The 12,532-nt window shown below is 38.2% G+C and overlaps 1 protein-coding gene across 1 annotated transcript; it reads right to left on the bottom strand.

Moving 5' to 3' along the window:
* Positions 1–48: 48 nt before the first annotated feature.
* LOC104114611 (FT-interacting protein 1) lies at positions 49–3,542 on the bottom strand. Its single transcript, XM_009625094.4, has one exon. The coding sequence runs from the start codon at positions 3,419–3,421 to the stop codon at positions 191–193; it is 3,231 nt and encodes a 1,076-aa protein (XP_009623389.1). The 5' UTR covers positions 3,422–3,542; the 3' UTR covers positions 49–190.
* Between the last annotated feature and the right edge of the window lie 8,990 nt (positions 3,543–12,532).

The following is a 12,532-nucleotide window of genomic DNA, read 5'->3' as shown; positions in this document are numbered from 1 at the left end:
TCATCAATGGATCCAAGATAGTACCTTCTCGCCAATTATAGCGACCAAAAGCTAAATCTAGGACAAATTCATCTATTTGCTTGAAAGTTCACAAGACTGCAAGTTATAAAAAAGATTAAACATGAAATCATTATTTGGAATACAGACCGGAAAAAGAAAAGAAAAGAAAAGAAAAGCTGGAACTTTGAGCTCATAGCATGCTATCTGTTCTAGCTGGTAATCTCTTGTAGAAGTTGCCGGGAACAGAGGGCATCTTGCTTCTGAACCTGGGATGCCTTAGCATATATAATCCAGCAACTAAAGTCACCACTCTAAAGGGAGTCGCATAAAGCATAACTGCTGCAAAAAGACTGAACATGATAAACAAACTGGTTGCTCTTGGATCTCTCCAGCTTAGCACCCCCTGCAGCCTCTCTCCTTGTGTTGCTATGTCCCCGACCACGGTCTGAACCCTCCCGGCCACACTTCTCAGCCTATCATACCTCATTCGAGCAATGTCCGGGGGCCTAGACGTTGGAAACGTGTCGAATTCTTCATCAAGCTCATCAGGGTGCACTGTTTCTGCCCATGAAAGCTTAGTGTCCATGTGAGGAGGGTGCCTTGGCCGGAAACGGTAGTTCCATAGTCCAATGAGGAACATGTAGAGAAACAGAGTAGGAAGAATCAACTCTGGATACCAGATCAGTATAAGGAAGAGGATGTGAACCAAGACTGAGGTGACTGGATTTTTCCAGTGACAAACATCACCAAACCATCGATTAATGGAGATTATGCCCGAAAGGAGTGACATGATCCTAAAGAAATTAGCCTTGCTTCTTCTCATACTCCACATGTGAGAATCCACATCTAACATGTACTCTACAACTTCTTTCCTGAGTGGTGGTTCAGCTCTAGCAAGCCTAATAGCAACAATGTTCATGGCTTGGTATCTCAAGTTATCTACTTGGTTGACAGTAAAAGGATGAAGGTAATGCATTTTGGGAAGCAAAGGGTGGCCATAAGTATGTATCATGTTGGCTAAAGAGAGACTTGTGAATCTTACTGCCAATTGGAGTTCCCCCATTTTCTTAACCCCTGATGGGTGCAGAACAAGAAGGGGATACGAATGAGTGTATATTCGATGAGATTCCAACGTTGATAATCTTATACGCACCTTTCCAATTCGCGAGTCTCGTGTTGCTCCAGTTCCTGGCTTCTCAACTCCCAAGTGGCAGTTATCAAAGACTCCCAATGTGATAACTGTGCAAGGATCATAAACTTCCCAAGTGTATTGCTCATTCCATTTGGGGCTGAAAGTGTCAAGAATGGTTCTCGTCCTTACCCATTTCTGACCATATTTAGCCACACAATAGGCATCTGTGCTTCCTCTGCCATCCTTCATCTTCATTGGAAGAAGCCCTTCTGCACCTAATATTCCAATTTCCAGTACTCCCACAGGTGGCTTCCATAGCTGTCGTGCTGTTGGCCTTTGATCGCTTATGTACATGGTTGATTCATCCAGCACATGATATCCACCTTCAAGGCATACTCTGAGGTGAACTCTGCTTGAAAACTTGAGTTCTTTCCTCCTGTCAACTTCCAAGGCACCAAAACCAAACTTGTCAAGGTTGAACCAGCGAGAATGGACAGGCCGATGGTCAAGCCTCTTCTCGAATGTGTTGAGTGGGAAACTTATCCTCCCAAGAACCTCATCTTTCATAGGGTGAACACGGTCCTCAATGCTGAGGACTAGATGCTCCTCAAAAGGCTCAGCGGCTACAAAAACCAAATCTTCATTCCACATTGGATTTGCTGTTCGAGCAGGGCATATATCGGTCTTGAGAACCTGATTTCCCACCTGAGCTTTCACAAAAACTTCAGGGAGGCGGCTCTGGTCATTCGGGATGATGTCCTGAGCTTCAATAACATTTACTCTCAGGTACCAAAGTTTTGGAGAGACATAAACTTTAGACCTTACGCTCATAACCCCCTCTCCATGAACAAAGGCAGCATCTGCATGCCAGGCATCTGAAAATGCTTCATCTGCTTGTGTTCCCATCCAAATAGCAAGCATGATCTCCCCTCTTACTTTCCCTTCTCCTCGGCGATCCTCCAGTCTGTACCATTGAGGAGCCAGGGGACTATCAGGAGGAACTCTTGTTGGGACCTCATTCAAGTCAAAAACCACCCTTCCAAGATAATCATCTCTTCCCATCATATCTTTATCCTTCACATATACTTCAACAACTGAAGACTGAATTCGATCTTTAGAGAAAGCAAATACCTGGTTCCACTCAGGATTCATTTTCTTCTCAAAATGCTTTGTCCTTCCTTTGTAATTCCCCAGCTTCACTTCCACATATGGATCACAACTACCAGTGAGGACACTTTGTTGAAGATCTTTCGACTTAACAACTCGAACATATAGATAAAACATCTGCTCCACAAGGTCATATGTGCTTGCATATCTATCATTATTCATCCATCCTCTTCCTCCTCCATATCCTCCGCCACGTGGCCACTGCTCACCGAGCTGAGGATTTGTGTCCTTCAGCTCATACTCATCCTCAGGGTGATCTACTTGATGCTGCATTGTCGGTTGGACACTTGGGTGGCTATGAACAGCTGGAGGGTGGTCTACTTGACGCTGCATTGTCGGTTGGACACTTGGGTGGTTATGAATAGCTCGGGGGTGATGGTCTACTTGATGCTGCGTTGCCGGTTGGACACCTGGTCTCTTCCTTATTTGTATGACTGGCTGCTGCATAGCTTGATGCTTGAAAATAAACTGAGATCTTTCCTCAATATGCTTAAAGGATTCCTTTCCCTGCTCACTTTGAGTAAGATGAGCAGGTTTTTCTACTGCAGTAAAGCTAGAAGAAATCGCAGTGTTTCCATTTTCTAGTTTTGGACTACTACTAGCTTTAGCAGTATCAAGACTAGCAACTTCAGAGACAAGAAGAGAAGCTGGTGGATTATCTAAATATTCTGGATTTTCTGTGGAAGGAATATTTGAAGGACTAGAAGATTTTTGAGGATGTGAATTTGGATCAGATTCTGATGAAGTATATATTTTGAGGCCAACTTCTCCTTTAACAAATGAGGAAAACCATTTCTTTTCAAGTTGGAATCTTTGATAAACTTCTTCTCCTTTCTTGACTATATTTGAGCAAGGAATTCTCACCCTTCCAAGAAAGTTTCTCCCTGGTATAGGCCTTCTCTCATGATACACTGAAACTTCAATGTATTTGTATTGGTAATTTCTTATATCATCAAGATTAAAGAGGAGTTTATGGTTCCAAGTGGGGTTGAGATTCTTTGGGACTGTTCTAGTTTTGCTAAGTTGATTTTCAAAATCAACTTCTACAAATGGACTGACTGATCCTTCACCATCTTTGGGCATAAGATCATGAGCATCTATTACTTCTACTATGAGCTTCATTCTTCCCTTTTTGTTCTTGTTTTTTTGCCTACCAGGAAATAACTCCTTTCAAGATATCTCAAACTCAATTCTCAAGTAACCAGATTCTAATATTTACCAAAGATAGTAGTAAGTTAAAGGAAGGAAGTAAACAACTTTGTGTTTTTTTAGTGTGTAGTATCAAAGTGCATTGTACAAGAAAAGAATGATTTGATGAAGAAGCTGTTGAATAGTTTCTAGAGGAAAGATTCTATGAAACAGAAATGGATCCATGTAAATTTAGGTTCAACTATGAGTTTAACTCGTATGTTATAGAACATTTGTAGACCATATATTATAGCCTATTTGGTCAAGCTTGCCAATACTAGAACTTTTTTTTCTTCAACTTTGAAGTGTTTGGCCAAGCTTTTAGAAGAAAAAATGTGCTTTTGAGAAGAAGCAAAAGCAGTTTTGGAGAAGCAGAAAAAAATAGATTCTCTCCGAAAATACTTTTTTGAAAAGCACTTTTGAGAAAAATACACTTAGAAGCAGTTTTTAAAAGTTTGGTCAAACACCAATTGCAGCTCAGAAATGCTTTTCAAATCAATTAGCCAAACACAAACTGCTTCTCACCAAAAGTACTTTTGAAAAAAATACTTTTGAGAAATAATACTTTTTAAAATAAGCTGATATTTACAACTTGGCCAAAGAGGCTATTAAAGTCTATAACAACAATAACAACATACACGTGTAATCCCACAAGTGGAGTTTGGGGAGGGTAGAACCTTATCCCTACCTTGTGGAGGTAAATGTGTTGTTTCCGATGAATCCTTGGCTCAATGAAAGCATAATCACATCAGTTATGACAAAGAAATACGGTAGTGGAGAAGCTGTGGAAAGAAAGCAATAACAACAACCATTAGAAAAAAAAAAAATCAAAATTCTAAGAAACAATAGATAAAGTTGTCCTAATATAATACACTGATAAATTATTTATACTGATAATATATTTATGTTAAGTCCTTCAAATATTTTGTAATAACATTCTAACTTTTCTGTCATATTGTTCAAACTTCAAACCAATATATGAAACTTGGCTAGAAGTGACTGTTGAGACTCGTGTCAAACATACACTTTTGGATTAAGATAATACTATGCTGGTTAATTTGTTCCATACTCTTTTTCTCTTTTAGCTTTTATTTACTACTTTAAGCTAGAAACTAAGAACAATCTAGATGTAGATCCGATGTTTATTCCATTCTTCTATTATATGTTTTCTTTTAAATTTAAAAAGAATATGAGCAGTAAGAAAGTATTTAACGAAAAAAAAGCCTACAACTATGATTACCCCAACTGGATTTAGGGCTATTTATTTGTATCGAATATCCGAAATTCGAACCGATCCGCTCAATTTCGGATTTCGGATATTTGGATCGGATTTCGGATCGGATTCGGATTGGTATAATTGTAATCCGATCTGATCCGAAATCCGAAATTATTAGGACATTTATAAATATTAAAGTTTAATTTCAGATAATCAATATTTCCTTTACATATTCCTCCAAGTTATTACCTTTACAATTGCTGGATTTAGCTATATTGACATCATAGTACTCTCATAATTGCATAAACATGAATTTTTTATAATGTATTGCCTCTTTTACAGAGAAAATATACATATGAGTTTACAACTTTGAGGCATAATAATCCGATCCGATCCGATCCAAACTTTAAAATCCGATCCAATCCGATAATAATTCGGATCGGATTCGGATTGTATTTTATAGAATCCGAATTCGAAATGTGCTAAATCTGATCCGATCCATGCACAACCCTAACTGGGGTAGCCTCGTACTGCTTTTAAGCTCAAGCCTATAGGCAAGAGTTCAACTTTCACAAGTGTCAATCTAATTCTAACCCTTGCAACAACGATTTTAACTTCTATAAACCGATAATGTAAAAGAATTTTTATACTATCATATCAAAAAATAATTACAGATAACTGTGCATAACAAGAAAAATTAGTAACTTGAAAAATAAGGTTTGTAATGTTGGTACAGCTTATATAAATACATTAATACTATAAATATTTTAGCGGATAGTTGGCAGAACGTAGGGGAAAAATTTGAAAAATAGAAAAGAGGAGAGAATTTGAAAAGGAAAAAGAGAGGGAGACCTCTTTTAAGTTTGAAAGAGAATGTAGAGGTAAAATAAAAAATGCCTTACTTGGATCTTGTGATCTTTTAAGGCATTCCATTCTTCTTAGTAAAGCAGAGCAAAAATATGAGGAGAAAAGAAGCATGTGAGGATCCAAAGAGGATAAAGCAGACACTGAATTTTATGTATAAACACTACCCAAAGATGCCTTTTAATGCTTTATTCTTTTCTTAATCACTTTAAAAATTACTTCCCTTCTTTAGGCTAGAAAAAGTTACATTTCCTTTATGATTAAACCACCACAATAAACAACAAAATTAAAACGAAATGTAACTTAATTGTAGTATACATTGTGAAATGTTCATAAATGGCATGTGAAAGACTATCCCCACTAACAAATGAACGACCTTATGAACTCATGGCACTAGGGGTGTTCATATGTTGATTTTTTTTCCTAAAAAGAAATCAAATCAAGTAAGTCGGTTCTTAAAATGTTGGAACCAAACCAAATCAATTAAGTCGGTTTTTAGCGATTCGATTTTTTGTCAATTTTTCGGTTATTAATCGGATTTTTTCTTAAATATGAGACATACACTACCAAACACATATTCGGACGACTACATTTTCAACGTAACACTATCAAACCAATTGTTCTTTGAGAAATTTATTATTTACCATGATATATTGATGATAATTGAATCAAATAGTGATGAATAATTTAAGTACTCAATTAAAAATTGATTATTTTTAACACGAAATATTTCTTGTACTTAGCAAAAGCAAACTACCAATCAAACTAGAATGTAAAGGTAAAGAATTAGATTATTATAATAACAAAGAACTAGACTTAAAATACAAACTACAATTATGTACCATAACATTTTAGAAACTTTATATAAAAATATACATATATATATGTGTGTGTGTGTATGTGTGTGTGTGTGTGTGTGTAATAATAAATTTCAATAGCTACTTCTATTGTCGTTTTGGTTCAGTTTTTTCAGTTATTTTTTGATTAAAACGAAAACCAAACCAAATTTGATCAGTTTTTAAATTTCAAAACTAAAATCAAACCAAACCTAAAAAGTATCGATTTTTTTGGTCGGTTTGGTTCTGTTTTCGATTTGGTTCGGTTTTTCAGATTTTTATGAACACCCCTACTCATGGTTAAGTTGAAAAAAACTCATAGGTAAACTATATATGTAAAAGCACCTGAAAGTATTTTAGCGCATGTATATTATTACAGTTTTAGATAGACACTGTAGACACAAAAATTTTAACAAATCAAGATAAATCCTAAATTCAAGACGACTCTTTAAATATTAGGAGTCTATTAGGGTTACTTGGTGATTACTCCACGCAAACCCTAATTCATGCCTATATATAATGCTACATATGTCCTTCAAAGAGGATCTAAGCAATTCCATAAACTCTCGAAATATGCACAAAGAGATCAAATATACGATTTTTGAAATTCCATAAAACTCTTGAAATATTCATTAAGAGATCAAAGACATGTCAAATATGTCTTGCTCAATGTTCTAGCAACATTCAAGATCCAAATAGAGTGCTGCTACATGCTTCTTGATCATCAAATACATCAAGGAGATGCATATTGTCACGACCCAATTTCACTTATCACTCGTGATGGCGTCCAACACTACAGCCAGGCAAGCCAGCTAGTAATTTAAACCCTTCTTACTTGCAAGAATTAAAACATATATGAAAAGATCCGGTAAATTAAAATAACCAAGAAAAATAATTAAATCAAAATATTCTACTAGTGTGTGTGCCAAGACCTGGTGCCACAAGTGTATGAGCATCAAGTAGATTATACAAAAATTATAAATACTGTCTGGAATGAAATAGACAGAATAAAAATTCAGGAAGAGGCATTAGTTGCTGCAGAACGGCTCCGAAAGCAGCTCGCCACTAAGCCTCCAGATAACGTGGGTGCGCGCTGATAGGTCCAACGATAGCACTTGTCTCAGGTCCTGCACAAAAAGTGCAGCAAGTGTAGCATGAATACGTAAACAACGTGTACCCAGTAAGTATCAAGCCTAATCTCGAGGTAGAAACGAGATGACCGACTTTGACACTCACTATGGGTCAATAATAATTGAAATAAAACTAAAATATCTAAATCAACATGATTCACAGAGTTAACAATAATTTTTATTTAACCAACAGAAATAATTAAATTCCTTCAAATGCAACAATTTCCAATCTGTTAATTAAATTAACAAACTGCAATTGAAATGCCAAGGTATCGTATTATTATTATTAGGCACGATTTATGCCGAGGTCGTACGGCCCGTTTCAGAGTGTCGTGTACACTGCCGAGGGACGTGCGGTGCGATCCATATATGGATCTATCCTGCCGAGGTGTTCGGCCCGCTCCACAAGAAAAGAGGACATTTTCTTATGTACATCCAGAAGGAGAGTATATTTATTATAAGATCAATTCGAAAGGATGAACAATTTCTTTTAACAATTTATAATTTAAATAGAAAATTAAGCATATGAGATTTTCATATTTTAATATTTTTCTCTAACAAATCACAATATATATATATATAATCAAATAATTTTAATTAAACAAAGAATACAATTTACACAAGTAATTCATGATTTGAGTCCTAAACTACCCGGACTTTAGCATAGATAATAGCTATACACGGACTCTCGTCACCTCGTGCGTACGTAGCCTCCACAATTAGCAATAATTATTAATTTAATCACCTATGAGGTAAGTTTTCCCTCACAAGATTAGACAAGAGACTTACCTTGTCTCAAAGTCCGCTTTTCGGTTAAAATATCGCGTAAAAACCTTAATTCGGTGCCAAAAAATTCGAAACTATCCAAAAGTTATATAAAATAATTAATACATGTTCAATAATTCGAAATTCATCTATTAAATAAATTACCCTATCCAAAATGGTAAAAATCCTAAAATTTATCCCAGGCCCACGTGCTCGGATTCTGAAATTTTTTAGATGAAAACGTTACCCATAATCTCAAGAACTCAAATATATAATTTCTATCCAATTCCATAACCATTCTCGTGGTAAAAATCTCATTTTTATAAAAGTCTAGGTTTTTCATCTAAACCTTTGATTTCTAAGATTTACCGGTTATAATCTACCTATAATCTATGTATTTAACTCAAGGGGTATAGAATTAACTTACCTCCAAGTTATTAGTTGAAATACCCTCTCAAAAAGCTCTAAAATGCCCAAACATGAAAGAAAAACGGACAAAAAAATGGATTGAGTTCGTCCGTTTTAAGGTTCTGTTCGAGCAGGTTTTTCACACCTGCTAAAGGGATTTATCGCACCTGCGGAAGCTCCTCGCAGGTGCGAGTCTCACTAGCCTTGGCCAAGCTCGCATCTGCGCACACTGCCAAAATTCCGCATTTGCGGCAATGGCCTCCGCTTCCCTTTTCCGCTTCTGCGCATAAACCTCGCATCTGCGAGAATCGCACTTGCGGCTGTCCAAGCGCATGTGCGAACGTACCAGAAGCAGAAGGCTTCAGCTCTTCTTCAAATTTTCAAAATTGATCTGAGCCTCATCCGGTTAATACTCGGGGGTTCCGGGGCCTCGCCTGAACATATCAACAGGTTTGAAATCATAAAACGGAGTTGCTCGAACTTTCGAAACGTGTAAAACAACATTAAATCTAAGAATCATACTCCAAACCAAATTGATTCAACTTAGAAATTTCAAATACTTCAAACTTACTCCGAACGCGCCGAAATATATTTATACTACTCGGAATGACACCAAATTTTGCGTGCAAGTCTTAAATCACTATAGAGAGCTATTCCTAGACTCGAAATTTCAAACGGAACTCGATTACTCAAAAACCTATTCCAAACCAAATTTAAACCTTCAAATAGTTGATTTTCACTATTAAGCGCTAAAATGCTCCCGGGTTATCCAAAACTCGATTTGAACATACGCCTAAATCCGAAATTATCATACGAACCTATTGGAACCGTCAAATCCTGATTCCGGGGTCATTTTCTCAAAATGTTGACCCAAGTCAAACTTGGCCTTTTAAAGCCAAACTAAGGAACCAATTGTTCCGATTTCAACCCGATCACTTCCAAATTCTGAACCAACCATCCCCGCAAGTCATAAATTATTAAAAACACATTCGGAAAGTTTTATTTAGGGGAACGGGGTTCTAAAAGTCAAAATGACCGATTGGATCATTACATTCTCCACCTCTTAAACAAACGTTCGTCCTCGAACGGGTTTAGAATTGTACCTGGAGTGCTGAATAAGTATGGATATCCGCTCCGCATATTTTTCTCGGCCTCCCAAGTCGCTTCCTCGACCGGTTGGCCCCTCCACTGGACTTTTACTCCAGAAATCCTCTTGGACCTCAACTGGTGAACCTGTTTATCAATAATGGCAACTGGTTCTTCTTTATAGCCCAAACTATTATCTAGTTGAACGGTGTTGAAGTCTAACACATGTGATAGGTAGGCATGATACTTCCGGAGCATAGATACATGAAAAATCGGATGAACTCCCGATAGACTGGGAGGCAATGCAAGCTCATAAGCAACCTCCCCAACTCTCCTCAACACCTTAAATGGGCCTATAAACCTTGGGCTCAACTTGCCCTTATTCCCGAATCTCATGATTCCCTTCATCGGTGAAACCTTCAAGAGAACTTTTTCACCTATCATAAATGATAAATCACGCGCTTTCTGATCTGCGTAACTCTTCTGTATGGACTGTGCTGTACGAAGTCGTTCCTGAATCAACTTTACCTTTTCCAAGGCATCCTTCACCAAGTCAGTACCATATAACTTAGACTCACTGGGCTCAAACCATCCGATGGGCGAACGATATCGCTGACCATATAAAGCCTCAAATGGAGCCATCTCGATGCTGGATTGGTAACTGTTATTATAAGCAAACTTGGCCAAAGGCAAGAAACGATCCCAGTGACCTCCAAAGTCAATCACACATGCCTTGAGCATATCCTCCAAAATCTGAATTGTCCGCTCTGGCTGCCCGTCGGTCTGCGGATGAAAGGCTGTGTTAAGCTCTACGCGGGTCCCCAGTTCACTCTGTACTGCTCTCCAGAAATGTGAAGTAAACTAAGGGCCTCTATCTGATATGATAAAAATTGGCACACCGTGCAACCGAACTATCTCCTGAATATAAATGTGGGCCAACCTCTCTGAAGTATACGTAGTCACAACCGGAATAAAATATGCCGACTTGGTCAACCTGTCAACAATGACCCAAACTGCATCAAACTTCCGCAAGGTCTGCGGCAACCCAACTACAAAGTCCATAGTGATGCGTTCCCATTTCCACTCTGGTATAGTCATCTGCTGAATTAGGCCACCTGGCCTATGGTGCTCATATTTAACTTGCTGACAATTTAGACACCTAGTTGCATACTCAAGTATGTCCTTTTTCATTCATCGCCATCAATAATAATGCCTCAGGTCACGATACATCTTCGTAGCACCTGAATGAATAGAATACCGAGAACTGTGTGCCTCCTCTAGGATCTTTTTCCTCAGTCCATCCACATTAGGAACACATATACGATCCTGGAGTCACGGAACACCATATGCTCCAATAGTAACTTCCTTGGCACCACCCCGTAGTACCATTTCTCGAAGAATCATTAAGTGTGGATCATCATACTGGCGAGCCTTGATCTGTTCAAATAGTGAAGACTGAGCTACAACACATACAAGAACTCGTCTGGGCTCTGAAATATCCAGCCGCACAAGTCTATTGGCCAAGGACTGAATATCCAAAGCTAATGGCCTCTCCTCTGCTGAAATGAAAGCCAAACTACCCATACTCTCCGCCTTTCTACTCAAGGCGTCTGCAACCACATTTGCTTTGCCCGGATGATATAGGATAGTAATATCATAATCTTTCATTAACTCCAGCCATCTGCGCTGCCTCAAATTTAGGTCCCTCTGCTTTAACAAATGCTGCAAACTGCGATGATCAGTGTAAACTTCATAAGACACCCTATAAAGATAATGCCTCCAAATCTTAAGAGCGTGAACAATCGCAGCTAACTCCAAATCATATACCGGATAATTCTTCTCGTGGGGCTTCAGCTGACGTGAAGCATATGTAATAACTCGCCCTTCCTGCATCAATACACAACCCAAGCCAATGCGTGAAGCGTCACAATACACTGTATACATCCCTGAACTTGAAGGCAACACTAACACTGGTGCGCCAATGCTGTCTTGAGCTTCTGAAAGCTCACCTCACAATCATCGGATCATCGGAATGGAGCACCCTTCTGGGTTAATTTGGTCAAATATGCTGAAATAGATGAAAAACCTTCCACGAACCGACGATAATAACTTGCTAAACCTAAGAAACTCCTGATCTCAGTCGCTGAAGTGGGACGATACCAATTTTGAACTGCTTCAATCTTTTTGGGATCAACTTTAATGCCCTCGCCTGATACAATATGCCCCAAAAATGCTACAGACTCTAGCCAAAACTCACATTTAGAGAACTTAGCATATAGCTTTTGTTCCCGCAACATCTAAAGCACCACTCTTATATACTTCTCGTGCTCCTCCTTATTGCACGAGTAAATCAAAATATCATCAATGAAGACAATGACAAACGAATCAATATATAGCATGAATACCCTGTTCATCAAATCCATAAACGTTGCCGGGGTGTTGGTTAAACCGAAGGACATTATCAGAAACTCATAATGACCATATATAGACTGGAAAGCAGTCTTCGGAACATCCGAATCCCGAATTCAACTGATGGTACCCCGACCTCAAGTCGATCTTAGAGAACACCCTAGCACCCTGCAATTGGTCAAATAGATCATCAATACGCGGCAACAGGTACTTGTTCTTAATAGTGACTTTGTTCAATTGACGATAATCAATACACATTCGCATCGTTCCATCCTTCTTATTCATAAATAACACCGGTGCACCTTAAGGCGATACACTCGGTCTGACAAAC

Source organism: Nicotiana tomentosiformis, chromosome 1, assembly GCF_000390325.3.
Source record: "Nicotiana tomentosiformis chromosome 1, ASM39032v3, whole genome shotgun sequence".
In the NCBI taxonomy this organism is placed as follows: Eukaryota; Viridiplantae; Streptophyta; class Magnoliopsida; order Solanales; family Solanaceae; genus Nicotiana; species Nicotiana tomentosiformis.
This window is presented reverse-complemented; position numbering and strand designations above follow the sequence as displayed.